Source organism: Dryobates pubescens, chromosome 6 (genome assembly GCF_014839835.1).
Source record: "Dryobates pubescens isolate bDryPub1 chromosome 6, bDryPub1.pri, whole genome shotgun sequence".
In the NCBI taxonomy this organism is placed as follows: domain Eukaryota; kingdom Metazoa; phylum Chordata; class Aves; order Piciformes; family Picidae; genus Dryobates; species Dryobates pubescens.
Genome location: NC_071617.1, coordinates 30,155,232 through 30,171,766, shown reverse-complemented (window position 1 = coordinate 30,171,766; position 16,535 = coordinate 30,155,232). Strand labels below are relative to the sequence as shown.

Below are 16,535 nucleotides of genomic sequence, written 5' to 3'. Positions count from 1 at the left end.
ACAGTAGGAGTTTAAAGTGTTGAGCTTTTAGGGTTGGTGCTGTTTCTTTGTTTCTTTATATAGGAGCAATATGTAAGGACTTGAATCAGTAATATGGGGGTTTTGGTTGGTTGTTTTGATTTTTGGTGGGTATTGTTGGGGGTGTGTGTGTGTGTTTTGTTGGGGGGGTGGGTGTCAAGTGAACTAACAATTAACAAAATGCTAATTGTGTTGCAAAGCTTGTAAGGAATGTAGTGTTCAGTGCAAACATATATAACAAAACCATAAGGCTATGTGACCTGGAATATCTAAGTAATGGTAAGGTAGGTTATCTACTAATAGAATAGAATAGAATAAACCAGGTTGGAACAGACCTTCGAGATCATTGCATCCAACCTATCATCCAACACCACCTAATCAACTAAACCATGGAACCAAGCACCCTATCAAGTCTCCTCCTGAACATCTCCAATGATGGTGACTCCACCACCTCCCCAGGCAGCCCATTCCAATGGGCAGTCACTCTCTCTGTGTAGAACTTCCTCCTAACCTCCAGCCTAAACCTCCCCTGGTGCAGCTTGAGACTGTGTCCTCTTGTTCTGGTGCTGTATGTATGTGTATAATTACAGCTTTCTAGTCTTAAATTTCTTGTTGAATATGATTGTATCTTGTAGATGTGTATAAATGCTCTAAAAATGTTGGAATCTTGCTTTGCATTTACACTACTCTATCCTCCCTTTGCCTGCACCACAGCAGCTGCAAATGTGTGACTAATCATTTCATGAAGCAAGGTTTTTTTTCTAGTCTACTTCTTGAAACTGGAGTTTCATATTGCATCTTTGTCTTTCTCATATTCAATCTACATAGTAGTCTTAATGCAGTGGGTAAGTTGAACAGGAAAGTAAGTGGTGATAGCAAGGTTTGTAAACTTTAAGGCATAGAAAGTTTACCATATGCTGTAGGTTGCTGTACTTCAGTGATTAATCAACCTAACCCCTTCCCCTCTCAGTGTATTCAGTTTAACCATAATGAATTGTGCTTATGATTTGCAAAGAATATTTTAACACATTGATAAGTAAATGTACATCATCTTAACTTGTGAGTTTTGGAGGTAATTATATAACTGATTTTTAAACTACATGTAATCTAGGGTTTTTTTTGGTACTACTACTATAACTTCAATTGGTACTACTTCAATACTGTTGTAAGATTTCCCACTGAATGTAGTTGAAAGGTTGCTATTTGGTTTCTTTGCAAGTCATCTGGTACTGAATCAGGAATTAATGGGAAGCAGTGACATGCTGTGTAAAATTAAGATGTGCCCAATACCTCTAACATGTGCATTATCACTGACTACCTATTTTGATGTTGCTGTATGTGACCTGGTCTGAGAACATAAGTGGTCTAGGGAGGTTCTTCTCCACCTCTGCTCTGCCCTGGTGACACTACAGCTGCAATACTGTGTCCAGTTTTGGGCTCCCTAATTCAAGAGAGACAGGGATCTGCTAGAGATGGCCAATGGCATCCTGGCTTGCATTAGGAATAGTGTGGCCAGCAGGAGCAGGGAAGTCATTGTGCCCCTGTACTCTGCATTGGTTAGGCCTCACCTTGAGTAGTGTCCAGTTCTGGGCCCCTCAGTTTAGGAAGGACATTGAGACACTTGAATGTGTCCAGAGAAGGGCAACAAGGCTGGTGAGAGGCCTTGAGCACAAGCTGAGAGAGGCTGAGGGAGCTGTGATTGTTTAGCCTGGAGAAGAGGGGGCTCAGGGGTGACCTCATTGCCCTCTACAACTACCTGAAGGGTGGTTGTAGCCAGGAAGGGGTTGGTCTCTTCTCCCAGGCAACCAGCACCAGAACAAGGGGACACAGTCTCAAGCTGCACCAGGGGAAGTTTAGGCTCAAGGTGAGGAGAAAGTTCTTCCCGGAGAGAGTCATTCGTCATTGGAATGTGCTGCCCAGGGAGGTGGTGGAGTCACTATCCCTGGAGGTGTTCAAGAGGAAATTGGACGTGGCACTTGGTGCCATGGTCTAGTCATGACGTCTCTTCCAACCTTAGTGATACTGTGATAGAGATAGTCCAATAGAGAGCCATGAGGATGATTAGGAGACTTGAGCATCTCCCCTGTGAACAGAGACAGAGCGATCTGGGGCTGTTTAGTCTGGAGAAGAGAATACTGAGAGGAGATCTGATCAATGTCTATAAATATTTGAGGAGTGGGTGTCAAGTGGAGGAGGCCAATCTCTTTTCAGTGGTGTGCAGGAATAACACAAGGAACAATGGATACAAACTTGAACACAGAAAGTTTCACCTCAACATGAGGAGAAACTTCTTTACAGAGAGGTTGATGGAGCACTGGAACAGGCTGCCTAGGGAGGTTATGGGATCTCTTCTCTCTGGAAACTTTCAAAACCTGTCTGGATACATTCCTGTGTGGACTACCCTAGGTGACCCTGCTTTTGGCAGGGGGGTTAGACTCGGTCTCTGGAGGTCCCTTCCAACCTGTAACATTCTGTGAACTGCATGAATAATGACCACTCATGTATTAGTCTGGTGGTGTTCCATGTGCAGGTAATGTTTGGTTAGTGTCTTTGCTAGCTGGCCAGCTACTTTTTAATGTTTTAAGAAGCTCCAAATACTTTGAGGTGTATTTACAGCCTTTGCATATTTAGGTTGTAGCCAGATATTGTCAGCTTTTTTTCTATGTTGGGAAAATAGTATTTTAAAGCATTAAGTGCTAATAGTATTAATAGTGTATTAATATTGAAAAAGGCATTAGCCTTTGATTTTTAATTTCTATTCATTACATCTCCCTCTTATGCTCTCATGATTAAAGAGCTGTGCCTCTTTGTAAACGGTTTCAGTTGCTTTCAATCCTACCTTAAGCTTAGCTTTTTGTATGAATGACTTTTGTCAGTGGAGGCATTGTTACCATCTACCAAGACTGCTCATCAAATGCAAGCAGCTTCGTAAGATCACATTAGAAACTGGGATTTGTTTTACTCCAAGCAAGCTGAAAAAGCTACTTTGTCCTGTGATGATGACAACATAGGAATGTCATTTGACTTATGATTCATTCTTGTATTGCACCAGATTAAGGTGCTGAAGCAACTTATAGTCAGATATGAAGAAACTCATTGTGTTCTTGTCTATGGTTTTAGTGTCTGCTTTCTTCTGTGAACTCCATTTCTTTTTATTTTTTCTAAAAGATATGACGTGTTGTTTGTCCCTAAAAGGCTTTGGTTTCCCACATGCACTTCCCAAATGCTTTATTGGGTGAAAGTTTGTGCTTAAGGTTTAGCTGAGCAGTCTATTCTAAAAATAATTAAAGAATTCTTTTGGAAATACTGCAAGGCCCTAATCTAGGGCACAAAGGTTTGAGGTTAATGTCCCATATTTTCCTATCACTATACTGTTTTATAGGGAGTCCTTGAAGGCAAGGACTGCTGAAATCCAGCAGTCTGTGGTGGGAAGCTTCATCCTAGCAGCTGGGCTCACCTCAGAATATCTGAGGGCTGAACTTGAGGAGTTTCCTAGAAGCCTCGATTTTGTAGTAATGCAAAATGGCAGCTAGCTGTGAGATCTCTAAAACTAACTTTGCCTTTGGTTATTTATGTTATTCTAAAAATCTGAAACGTAACAACAAACCCCAAAGTGAAACAATTAGATAAATAACTATAATTGGACATGCTCTTCAGCTAGCAGGATGGACAGGCAGAAAGGCAGAGTTTCTCCTTAAAGACCATGGAAGGGAGAAAATGAGAAAGCAGCCAGTAATTTTTAATTGCAGGAGCAATCCTTGTGATCTCTTCTATTGCTGAATAGATGTTTCACATTTATTTTCCAATTTACATAAGTATTTTTTTTTTAGGCTCATTACAGTAATCTGGAATGGTGGAGAGATTCATGAAATTATGCAAATCTTGACATTTATATTGGAAGGATTTTTCTTCCACCTACAGTTGATACTTGCACTTATTAAGGGTTCCCAGACTGTTGCTATCTTTAAACCGGCGCACAAACCCAAATAACTAGTGCAATGCAGCTTTCGGCAACCACGGAAGGCTTCTGCTTCAATGTGCTGGTAGGACTCGGCACACAGTGGTAAATAATTTCCCTCACCAGCATAAGCCATGATCACTTCCTTAAAACAGATTATTTGATTTTTGGGAGTGTGGGGATTTGTTTTTGTTGTTTTAAATCTATCTTTAAGCCAAGTTATTGACCTTCACAAGGCCCCGCATCCCAAAGCATGGACCTACTTGTTGAAACCTGGATAAATGTCTTGTCTCTGGCATCCTTGCTGCATTATGCTATGGAAAACATACATTTCCATGTGTAGTATTTCATTTTGTTGTGTTTCCCAACATTGGGCCTGTTCCAACTAGTTACTGTTCTAACCAAGGAATTCCCAGCCACAGCTTGGGAGCTGGGATGGCAGAGAATTTACACTCTGAGATTTGTACACCGTCACCCTTTACTGAAGACTGATAGATCCCTAGAAGAGATGCAAACTGTTGTGCACTGCTTGACTTTGGTGCCTGGTAATATTTTTAGGTGCACTTACTGGTTAGTATAGGCATGGTACTGGTAAAGGTGTTGTCTTTAACAGGATTGTACAAACAAAACTGATAATATAATTAGGACCTCTTCAGTGCAGATGTAGAAAAGGAAATAGTGTTTTGTTTGGCAAGTGAACAAGAACAGCAGAAGCTGAAGCCACTTAAAGAAGTTGTCTAAATGTAGCCTGCAAGTGGCATGCAGTCACTAATTATCTTTTTAAAAGAAAAACAATAACTTACCCTCTTCTCTGCCTCTTCCAAATGCAGAGTGGGACAATTCAGCTTAACATCTTGTATTTTTGTGGTAATGAGCATATGAGAATGTGGTGTTTGGGTTTTTTTCTGTGGAAATTTCCTTCAACAGACATTTACAGATTCAGAATAAATGTTGGGAATTGGAGGACTGGAGGGATGAAACTTCTCTCCCCTACACACACTCTCTAAATGGATGTTACCAATACTACTGGATTCATAAATCCAGAAGAGTTGTTTGTGAAACCCAGAGAAAGTTCCCCTGAAATGAAGACATGAAAATATGAACTTGAATATACTTTGGGATGGTGTTATGTTTGGGTTTGTTTTTTTTCCCCAGTATGAAAGCTGCCACTCTGGATATAACTGCTAGATAATTTGGCTTTTCAGTTTGAGACAACTTAATTCTTGTTAAGAGTAGGGCTTTCTTCAGATTTTCTGTAGTATTTTTGCCTGCTTTGGTCATCTGAGTATTTCCAGGGGAAAACAAACAAACAAAATTATTCCGTCTTTCTTAGTACATCTCCTTCTTAAACAGCTTTCTTTCTTACAAATAAGAACTACTGCATAATTTAAATGCTAAATCCCACCTTAAATTTTTGTTCTTTTTGTTTGTTTCCCGAAAAGCATCATCATATCTCTTGAAATCCGGAGTTGACTCTCCTGAACCACTTAGCCAGTTTAAAATCCACAGAACTTAGTTACTGGTGTTTACTTTGCAGGCACAAAATTCAGTCGGCTAAGGAAATGAATTTAAATATTATGTACTTTTTTCAGGAGGACCCAAATGATATTGACCCCAAAAGAAAAGACGTGCATGGCAGTGATGGGGAGGACAAATCACAAAGTGTGGAGACGCTACCTCCAGGTATTTCAGTAACATTTATTGTGAGCATTTATCCTTGAAAGTGTAAAACACAGCAGTTGTTTTGATTCTAGTAATTCTTTGTAGCTTGGGAATGGTAGGATTGTTTTAGCGGTACATACTTCTCTATTCTTAAAGCTTCAGCCTCCTTAAATCTTATCAGCTTTGCTATTCCATAGGGTTTTAAACCATAGAGAAAGTGACTCTCCGCTTGTCCATTTGTATTGTCCTACAACAGGTTTGAGGTGTTGTAAAAGCCTCTGGTACAAAAGCAGTCCATTTCTCTTGACAGATAATGCTGGCAGACAACAGACATGTCACCATGGGCCTGCTTCTGCCTGAAGTTCAGCCAAGACTCATACTTTAAAGATTTTTGTCTACCTTTTGATGTGGCAAGTTCTCCTGAGTATGCTGGTGGGGTGTACCTTATTTTTCTCATACTTGCTCAGTATTTGTCAGATGCTGGCAAGTAGCAGAGCACCACGATTTTTGAGTGAAATGACCTCATGTCTTGAGGATGAGCTAGAAAAACTAAGGAGTTATTTCTTGTGACTTCTTCCATAAGCTTCTTTTCCTGCTTAACTGTTTCACATCAATGAGATTTAATTTAATATAGCTCAAGGAATACAGAAATAGTAAAATGGGTTTGAATATTTTACACTGTATTGAAAAGTGTAAGATATCTTCACAATGCATTTCACTCTTTTGCTATGATCTTAATGTTTGGCTTATATATCTGTCTTAACCAAACATTTAAAATACTTGAGGACATGCAGAAAGGGCTAACTAAGGCAAACTTTCCTTTAAGCAGCTGGAAGCTTTCATCCCCAATTATGTGTGAGGTATGCTTTTTGTTTTACATTCTTAGGCTCCTGGTACAGTCTAAGCTGTCTGATATCCACGGGTTTTTTTGTGTGTGTAGCCTTTGGCCTACCTTGTTTTAGCTGCTTTCTGGAGAGGGGAAACAATTCTCTGGTTTTGTATGCATAGGGTTTTGACCAAACTTTTACTTTGCATATAAATTTGGAAATAAATCTTTTAAGTTAAAGAGCTCTAACGTGGTTTCTGGCAGATATTTTAAACTATTTTTCCCCCCCTCATTACCAATACTTTCTGCATATGTTGTTACCAGGATCATATAGGTCAGCCAATTTTACACCTTCCAGCTACTCTTCTTATTTTCCCTTCTCAAATGTTTATGTATTCTGGTCCAAACCCTATATATTTCTTCTAAGACCTTAATTTCCCAGTGGCCCTGTGTAGCTATCCACATATTAAAAGAAGTGGGAAGTGTCATAAGTTGAAAGGGAGAGATATTGGAAGCTGGAACAGTTGGAGCTAGAAATAAAATTAAGTGGAAAGTAGAGCAGGTCAGGTTTGGGTTTGTTTGGTTTTTTTTCATTTATTTGTTGATTAGTAATCTTTTACAACCTGATTTAACAGGCAGGTGAATCGTTACTGCAAAGAGTCTAGAATGAAACATCAAAAGCTACACAGAGATAATTATGCACTCATCGCTGTTTTGATTTTTTGCAGTTCATGTAGGCAAACTTTGAATCTTTATGGCAATGAAGATTGGAATTCTTACTTGCAGTTTCTTAATACTGTTTTAAAACAGATTTTCAGAGGGCTTTGATTCAAAGCTTTCTTGCTTTTCCATCGAGGTTAGGAGACCTGTAGTTTAGGTTTCAGCAGTACAGAATCATAGCATCTTTCAGAACTTCTCAGAGATAGTGAATTATTGTCTTGATCTTTAAAATGGCTTCACATGAAGAGTGTATCAGCCCTTTATTTGATGACTTACATGATTCAGAAGTTTGGTTCTGTGGTTTATGGCTTTAAAAGAAAATTGTGATAGTTTCTGCAGTTAGACCAGCCCTGAATGGTATAAATGAATAAATAAAGCAAAACTACATAACCAGTTCTCTGTAGTGACAGGCATTTCAAACAGCTCTTTATCTTAGTTAATGAAGATCTGGAATCTCTTAATGGCTGTAAGTAAAAATAAACGATTTAAACCAAGTATCTTATTGCTCTTCAGCTGTATTGAGTTGGTGAGAGAGTGAAAGGTATTAAAAGGATTTTTTTTATCTATTCTTCTGTTGCATGCTGCTTGGTTACGTGCAGATTTATCTGCTATGCTATTACTTCTCTTCTGTCTTACTTCAAGCTGCTCTTACTGTTATCTTGACTTTTCCCTAATAGATTTAATTCATACTGCACAGGATTGACAGTGCCTTTTGCTGGAGCCAGAGCCAGGCTTTGCCTCTTTCCTGGCAAGCCAAATTTACTTGTTCTTATATTCTGCAGCTGTCAGTGCTTTTCAGTAAATGTAGCCCTATAAAATGGTATTTGCTTTCTTCTCAAAATTACTTTTTGCTTTCTGGACTATATGTCAAGCTCTACTTGGATGGAAACTGGAATGGAATAAAATGTACCAAAGTAGGACTATTTTTAAAATACAGCTACTTATTACAGGGGGGGGATTGGGGGGGGGGAAAGTGCTTACTATTTAAAATTAATCAGCATTGCACTGGTTTTGTGGGTTGTATTCTCCAAGACTTGAGAGTGAGGAAATACTTGGGACAAAAAGAAGGAACTTCACCAGGTATCACCTTGTTTCTGCTTAACCTTTCAGGCTTGGAAGAGCCTCTAAAATAAGCACTTCTTGTTAAAACCAAGGTTAGCATTGCAGCATATCTTTGTTATAGATTTATAGCTGATTCAGTGTGTGTGGGGGGGGGGGGTATTATTTTTATTTTGTTACATTTTTAATTGCTTGGGGGTTGTTTGATGCTTTGTTTATTTTTGTCAGCTTATTTGTTTATTTTTCTACTAGTCTCTGATAGCAGATTCCACACTTTGTTTACTTTTGAGTTTAAAAGATTAATTTATTGTCCTGTTAGGTCTCAGCAAACATAAACACACATTTACTTGAATTTGAGCTTACAAGCTTGCTTAAATTAAGTTTGAAATAATGCAGCTGTGTTTTCTGATACTCTTTCCTCCTGGCAAATTAATCAAAACTCACAGGAGAAATGAAATCAAACTTGTTCATATTTGTGTACCACAGGAACAGTGCTTATTATTGGAAAATGTTTTGTTAAGCCACTTCTAACTTCAGAATTTAGTTGATAAATTGTCATACAAGCCTTTCAGCAAAAGTAAGGCTGGACACTGTATTTAGCTTTGTATCTGTCTTTCATTTTCCAGCAGTTAATTGGAGCTGTTAGCACTTGTAACCAAGTGGGCAGCCCATGTTGCATGTTGTAGCTCAAAAAGAACACAACCTATTTAGGAAGAATGTTTGTTATGGCATCACCCTTCCCACTGATGCAGTGCCTTCAATCAAAACACAAGAGGTCATGCTCTTCCCAATGGATGGAAGGCAATTTGAGGAGCGAATAGGGGTGGCAATCCTGGAGCAGGCTTCCAAAATCCATTGGTATTTGGAGTCTTTGAAAGGTGAAAGCCCTATATTAAAAAGTGTTTCAGGTTTAGATTATATTTTGTGAAGTGACCAAAGATCTCTGTTTTTAGACAAGAAAAGCAGTGATATGACATGTCTTGTATTTTGGAAAATATTCAGTGTATGTGCCAGATTGAAGCTGTATTATGAATTGGAAGGAAGGGGGATAGTACAGTCTGGGTGACAAAGAAGTTGCAAAGCATTGGAAAGTGCTAAGGGCAAGAGCTGTATAGGGAGATGATCTTGTGATCTGTGCTGTGTTTTTCTAGTTTCCCGAATCAAGCCACTCTGTATCTTGCATAGTTTTCTTGCTTCTGAGGTTTGGTGTAATTTTTTATGAACAACTCTGTATTGGGTTATTTGTAGCCAGTGGTAGCTGGCTGTGATGTAAACTTGTTTCCAAAGAAAGTTCCTGGAAATGCTTTGAAGAAAGAATTTGACAGGCTCAGAAAAACTCTTGGCAGTCTATGGGCTACCAACAACAGCTTGAAAGATTCCTCTGTAGACTTCTTTCAGTAACTAGAACCTGAAAAATCTCTATTTCTCTTAGTTATTTTTCCCAGAGCTTCCCCTCTGGGCTGCTTCATTAGGTTTCTATTAAATGTTTTGCAGTCAGGTTTGTGTAACACTCTAGTTCTGGATTCTCTCACTGTGTGCATGTTTTAACTTCTTTAGGGTGCTGATTCAGATGTAAAAATAGTTGTTTATTAGTAACTATCTGGCTCTTAAATCAGTAATCCAAAAGTATGGGCACTTTTCTCTTACTTTATGCCTTTACTTGATTGTTGGATGTTTCTTAAACAAAAAGCACCTCCCCCTCCAGACTTGGTATTTTTGCCTTGCAACCTTCACTATTGACTGAGAACCAGATCATACTATGGGTCCAAGTTGCTTTTGTAGGTGAGCTCTTTGAATGCTCCTGAGATGACAGAATTCTTAATCAAGCTTGTGGTTATTTTGTTTAATGAGAAGTGTTCCTATAATATCAGAAACTTCTAGCAGTAGTTAACACACCATAGTTGGGGCATGTCTTGTAGACAGAAAGCTGTAAATGAGGCCTGCTTTAGTTTCTCTGCTCTGCAGGTTGAGTTATGGAACAAAGGCAAAACTGGAATCGTCTGAGCAACCTCTGACTGTCATTAATAATTATTTAGAGTGGTATTTCCTCTATGCATATCCTAGCTTAGGATATGCCTGAGCCATGTTACTTGTCACTCCATTCAGGATCAGCTTTTAGACATCTCTGCAATCTGCTACTTAGTGAACTTAATTGAAAGTGCCTCAAAGCCTTTTTATGTCAATTGTGGAAACAGCTAATATTAACCCCTCTCATATGTAATAAACAGTGTGAACCCCCAAACCAGCTTTTGTCCTGTATCATTTTATGTTAACAGCATACTATGTTCGCTGCAACATGCTTGTGAGAGATTCTAATACATATCCGTGTTAAAGTAAGAATGTCTATTGCATTGCAACTTAAACTCTCAATTTGCTGTAGGTAGAATAGGTTTGGCTGTGAATATGCAAAAACAAATGTTCAGTTGGAGTTAAGAGTTGGTAGTTTTAAGACATTTGGTAAATATCATACTGTTAGTTTACTCCTGAAGATAGTGAAAAACCTGAAATTTTGTTCCTGATATCTGAATGCTGATCTACTTTTATGTGTTAGTGACATGACCAGTCACATAACAGCATCATTGTTAAAAAGAAAGTAAGTCTGTGAATCAGTTCTGGATGTTAAAGGAGATTGCAGTCTCAGTGGAGAATGATCTGGTGGTCTGCCTACATGTTTCTGAGAATAATATTGGTTTGTACTTCTGAAAGGTCTGTTTCTCAAATGGTTTGGTTATAACTGACTGTGTTTTTACTTGTGATGCAGTAAATCAAGTTATAATGTCCTTGAAGTCTGGACTGCATCTTACAAAGTAAATGGGTTAGGAACTGTCTGGAGAGCTGGGCCCAGAGAATGGTGGTGAATGGTGTCACTTCCTGTTGGCAGCCAGTCACTAGTGGTGTCCCCAGGGATCAGTGCTGGGCCCCATCGTATTCAATATCTTTATTGATGATCTGGACAAGGGGATTGAGTCCATCATCAGTAAATTTGCAGATGACACCAAGTTGGGAGTAGGTGTTGATCTCTTAGAGGACAGGAGGGCTCTGCAGAGGGACCTGAACAGATGGGCAGAATCCAACAGTATGAGATTTAACACATCCAAGTGCCAGGTTCTACACATTGGCCACAACAACTCCATGCGGCTACAGGCTGGGGACAGAGTGTCTGGAGAGCAGCCAGGCAGAAAGGGACCTGGGGGTACTGGTTGACAGCTGGCTGAGCGTGAGTCAGAAGTGTGCTCAGGTGGCCAAGAAGGCCAATGGCATCCTGGCCTGTATCAGGAGTAGTGTGGCCAGCAAATGCAGTGAGGTCATCCTGCCCCTGTACTCAACACTGGTTAGGCCACACCTTAAGTCCTGTGTCCAGTTCTGGGCCGCAGTTTAGGAAAGACGTTGAGTTGCTCGAATGTGTCCAGAGAAGGGCATCAAAGCTGGCGAGGGGTTTGGAGCATAAGCCCTATGAGGAGTTTCTGAGGGAGCTGGGGTGTTTAGCCTGGAGAAGAGGAGGCTCAAGGAATACCTTATTGCTGTCTACAACTACCTTGGTGTGCTTGGTGCCATGGGTTAGTTGTTTAGGTGGGTTGGATTGGTTGATGGGTTGGACGCGATGATCTTGAAGGTCTCTTCCAACCTGGTTTATTCTATGTATGTATGTATTCTATGTATGTATCTGAAGGGTGTTTGTAGCCAGGCAGGGGTTGGTCTCTTCTCTCAGACAGCCTGCGACAGAACAAGAGGACACAATCTCAAGCTGCACCAGGGGAGGTTTAGGCTGGATGTTAGGAAGAAGTTCTTCACAGAAAGAGTGATTGGCCACTGGAATGGGCTGCCTGGGGAGGTGGTGGAGTCATCATCACTGGAGGTGTTTAAGAGGAGACTGGATGAGGCACTTGGTGCCATGGTTTAGTTGATTAGATGGCGTTGGGTGATAGGTTGGATTTGGTGATCTTGAAGGTCTTTTCCAAACTGGTTAATTCTGTATTCTGTTACTTAAGTAACTTTATACCCAGATCATCTGCAACATTAATACCTGTTAATATGTAGAGTGTTGGGATTTTTGGGGGTGGCTTTCTTTTAATAGAGAAACTGTAGTTATGTGGGTTTAAAAAAAAAAAAAAGATTCAAACCAACAAAAAACCCCAAACAAAATGGACAAGGTAAAGCATGGCCTGCTGATTACTTGTGTAAACTGAGATCAGTAGAATTGTTTAATTCTGTATTAATTCACAGGATATTCTAGGGGAATTTAATATGCAAAGGTTACTGATGTAACACTGTTAACAAAACAGATTTAATCACTTGATTGCAAAACTAAAAACAACAACCCCCACCAAAAAAACACCCAAACCCCACAACAAAACCGAGCTATGTCATCAGTTATGGTGGGATTGCTGAATGCTCTTCTTTAAATTGCATGCTTTCCTGGTTTTCTATTGTAGGAAAAGTTCGGTGGCAAGACTTTGATCAAGATGCTTATGTTAGTGCTACCATGGTGCGATCTGGCCAGGATCCATATGCCCGCAACAAATTCAATCAGGTAGAAAGTGACAAACTGCGAATGGACCGAAGCATTCCTGACACTAGGCATGATCAGTAAGTGCCAAACTGAGCCATGTTTGACTTAAATTAATTTTTTGTAATGATTTTTTGACCATCCAGAAGTGTTTTCTAAACAAGAGCTCTCCAGCCTTTGAGATGACTGGAACACTGAACTGTGATGTAATCCTTAAACATGGTTAAAGAACAATGAGTCTTATTCAGCATTTTCTGTTCCCATGACTTCCATCAGTGTGTGTTCTATATCGAAACTGGTGCTGCATTTCAATCTCTTTGTTCCTGTTTATCTGATGGTTTTTCTCCATTTCAACATTTTTAAGATTCACTGTGAGGATGATCAAACAGTGGAGCAGGTTACTCAGATGGAGTGTGCAAAGTCCCTAGGCTTAGTTAAGGATATTCAAAGCCTGATGTACAGCCTGCTGTAGTTGGTTCTGCTTTGAGCAGGGAGTTTAATGAAAGATTTCCAAGGGCCCCTTTGGATCTCAGTTGCTGTTTGAATTCTGTTCTTCTAAGTGTGTGATGATTGTCAACTCCAGACCTAAAGAAATCCAATGCACACCCAAGTGAACAAAGGACAGGATTACATTTCAGATGCTTAAAAACCTTTATGTTAGGCTGCTTGTGCAGATTCAGAGTAAGAAAAAAGAAATACTATTTGCTTGTGGGTAGAGAAGACTTTCATCTTAAAAAGGGCTTGAGTGATTTATGCTGGTCTGGTTTTAAGCAACGTTGATTAATATTAAAACAACAGTTGTTCATTTAAGACTTCAGACTTAAAGAAAAATAACAAAATCAGGTTGAACTTAGTTTTAAAGTCTGGACAGACATATTCTCAAGGTATTAAATTAATCAAGTGTGTATAGCTTACTTGCCTAACTAATTCTGCAGTTAGGGTGAAAGCACATTCACAGCATTGTAGGTAGAAGAAACTGGAGGAGACTCCAGAGGTGAAGATAAAAGGAAGGTGCCTGTTTTTCTCTTCATGAACCCCTTTAAACAGAAAGGGTGTAGTGCAGGATATTTGTGTAGAAACTCACACATTTTCTGTGTTATTTTTAAGTCAGTTGTATAATACCATTTCTTTATTTTTAGGTTCCTTTTAAGCAGATGATTATTAGATAAAGCAAGTCTTGTATAACTTGCCATTAATTGAATGTGAAAGTAGGAAGAATCTGGTGCTTTGCTTGTTGCCATGAAAAGAGTGAAAAGCATGATGCCCATGGCATACTGAGGAGTGTAAAATGACTTAGGAATCTTCTTTGTTATGTATACTTTCTTTCAGAAGAAATGCAGTCTAAATTTGTAGATCAGATATTCTTTTCCAATGAGAACTTAGCACAGCTACCAATTTCAGAGTACCTGCATCACAGAAGCTTCTAGAATTTTGATTTTATTTTTTTTAATTATGCCCCCCCCATATATTTAATAACCTCTGAGGGTTATGACAAATGCTCTCCATTGAGAAGAGCTTAAATAAGAGAGATGACAGGAGACATACTGCAGTGTCTATGTTGTGATTATATGCTATCCTGCCTGAATTTTTTTCATTGTATGGAGCTGGAAAAGAACCCTGCTATGTGGAAAGAGGAAGAGATGTTTCTGGGGAAAAGCTCTATCTGTGTTGTGATAATTACTTAGACTGCCATGGAGCAGATTAAAGGGCACATCAGTCTGTAAATGGTCATCTTTTTTTTTTTAAACAAACCAAACTCAAAACAGCCTAAAAAAGTCTAACAACCCCAAACTGAAGTAATCATTCCAGCAAATTGTCCTCCTTGTTTTCCCTGCTGTTTTGCAAATTTTTTTTCTGTTTTGGCAAGGCCATTCACTGCAGAAGATGAGAAACTTACATGAAATATTTGCTTGGGAACTGTCCAATGGAAAGTGCAAGCGCAGTAGCCGTAGGAAGAAGAATACCTTACAGCACATGGCACTTGGAAACATGTTATTTTCAGTAACATTGGAAACTGGATTAAGATCTCTTATGGAGCTGCTACAGTCTTTTTAAGAGCAGAAACCTGGATGAGGAAATATTTGTTTCTGCTTAAGCCACTTTTTATTAATTGTAATGGTGTGTTTAAGGGGATGTTTGGCTTTAATTGATGAAATTATCTAGGCTGTTCAGAAGCAGATGTGTATGTAATGGTGCATCTCTCTTTATACTACATTGTTTAGTCTTTTCTGCTTTGGACAAACTTTTGCTAGTTAAGACCAAAGTTTTTTACTTGCATTTTGTGAAAGCTTCCCAGCAGTACTGGAAAATACTTCAACTACCTTGTTTATGGCTGCTTGCCTTTATTTTAAGCAAAAAGGAAAAGCAAGAAATAGGAAGATGCAATGTAAGAAAGTAAACAGAGAAGAGGGGATGTGAGCAGGAATGCAGATTCTCACTCCAGCTGATGCTCACAACTGCCACTTTCAGCAGCTTTGGGTTTCCTTCTGTTGCAGTCTGTTTATGATGTGCAACTGAGAGCTATTCCTGTCATGGTAAATTTTGGAGATCTATAAAGTGAGTGTCACAGTTGTAATAGGAAGCTTCCAGAGCTGGCCTCCTGTGAGTGGGATGAAGGGTGAAATACTCTGTGGTTTTGGCAGGCCAGTGTCCACCATGCTTACTTTGGACCAGAGACTTCTGACCACATCTCTTACGTGACGTGTTGTCATGGTTCTTGAGAATTACCGGGAAGTACTTCAGCTGAACTAAACCGTGTTTAGTTTCATGATACATCTCATTTGGCAACTATTAGAAGCTTCTCACCTCACTCTCAAGTTTTACTTTTCAGTGAAGAAGAAATAAACTTTTATGTCTCTTCCATACCCAGGTGTCTGTTGAGGTGAATGTTCTTGCAGTGGTTAAAGTAGATATTTCTGTCAAAAAATGGTTTCAACAAATCACAGAGGTATCAGAGAATTTGTCAGTGGTATGAACTAGTCAGGTGACTGAAATGTCTGGGGGAAAGAATGTACTTTTCATGTTGTAACTAATTTTAGTGACCTGTGCTAAGCAGTGAAGGTCTAGATCAAGGTTTGCAGTTCTATTTTATCCAAATGTATGTTCTTATTCTACATGTAAAATTAATTGCTGTCACTTGAGGAAAGAAAGTCTGATCTCTGTGCTTCAAAAAATTATTCTAATACAAGTCCTTGTGATAACTGCAGGCACACTGGTAGGCATATTCTCTGTGGGCAGTTTGAAAGTTAGAAGAAAAAAAATGCCTCTTTTGACACGATTGACTTTGTGTAATAGCTGCATGACTTGTAATTGCCTAAAGGAATTGCCAGAAGCTCGCAACAGAGAGGGTCTTAGTTCTTTACTTCTCAGGAACACGTACCACTTTGCAATTTAGTGCTTCAACACCAGATGTTAGTGATGGACAAAGTTGTACTCCTACCATTTGAGAAGAACAGCTAGACAAGGCCTTCCTAATCTGACCCATCAATTGTATTGTAGGACTGGCATGAGTTGCTTCAGAGCATGCTGAGGTCACCACAACACAACGTTTTATGTCATGGCAAGCAGTAATGTGTCTGATACTGTGAATATATTGAAAACGCTGCAGGTCTTAGGATTTTGTAGAGGAGCAAGAAGCACATTGCTGCTTACTCTCTGATTCCTGGAAGTTGAAGGTTGTGTGGTTTATGATGCATGTCACAGATATTTAATCACAAAGAAGCTTTTCATACAGGCAGAGGCCTAATTGTAGATGTTTAGTTAGCAATGTATCTGGCCTCTCTTTT

The 16,535-nt window shown here is 39.3% G+C and overlaps 1 protein-coding gene across 1 annotated transcript in view; it reads left to right on the top strand.

The window, feature by feature from the left end:
* Positions 1-16,535, top strand: part of GALNT2 (polypeptide N-acetylgalactosaminyltransferase 2) — a 99,512-nt gene that overhangs the window by 49,742 nt on the left and 33,235 nt on the right. The window contains exons 2-3 of the mRNA XM_054162246.1: positions 5,569-5,659; positions 12,677-12,830. Of these exons, the coding sequence (XP_054018221.1) occupies positions 5,569-5,659; positions 12,677-12,830 (245 nt within the window). The remainder of the gene's footprint in view (positions 1-5,568; positions 5,660-12,676; positions 12,831-16,535) is intronic.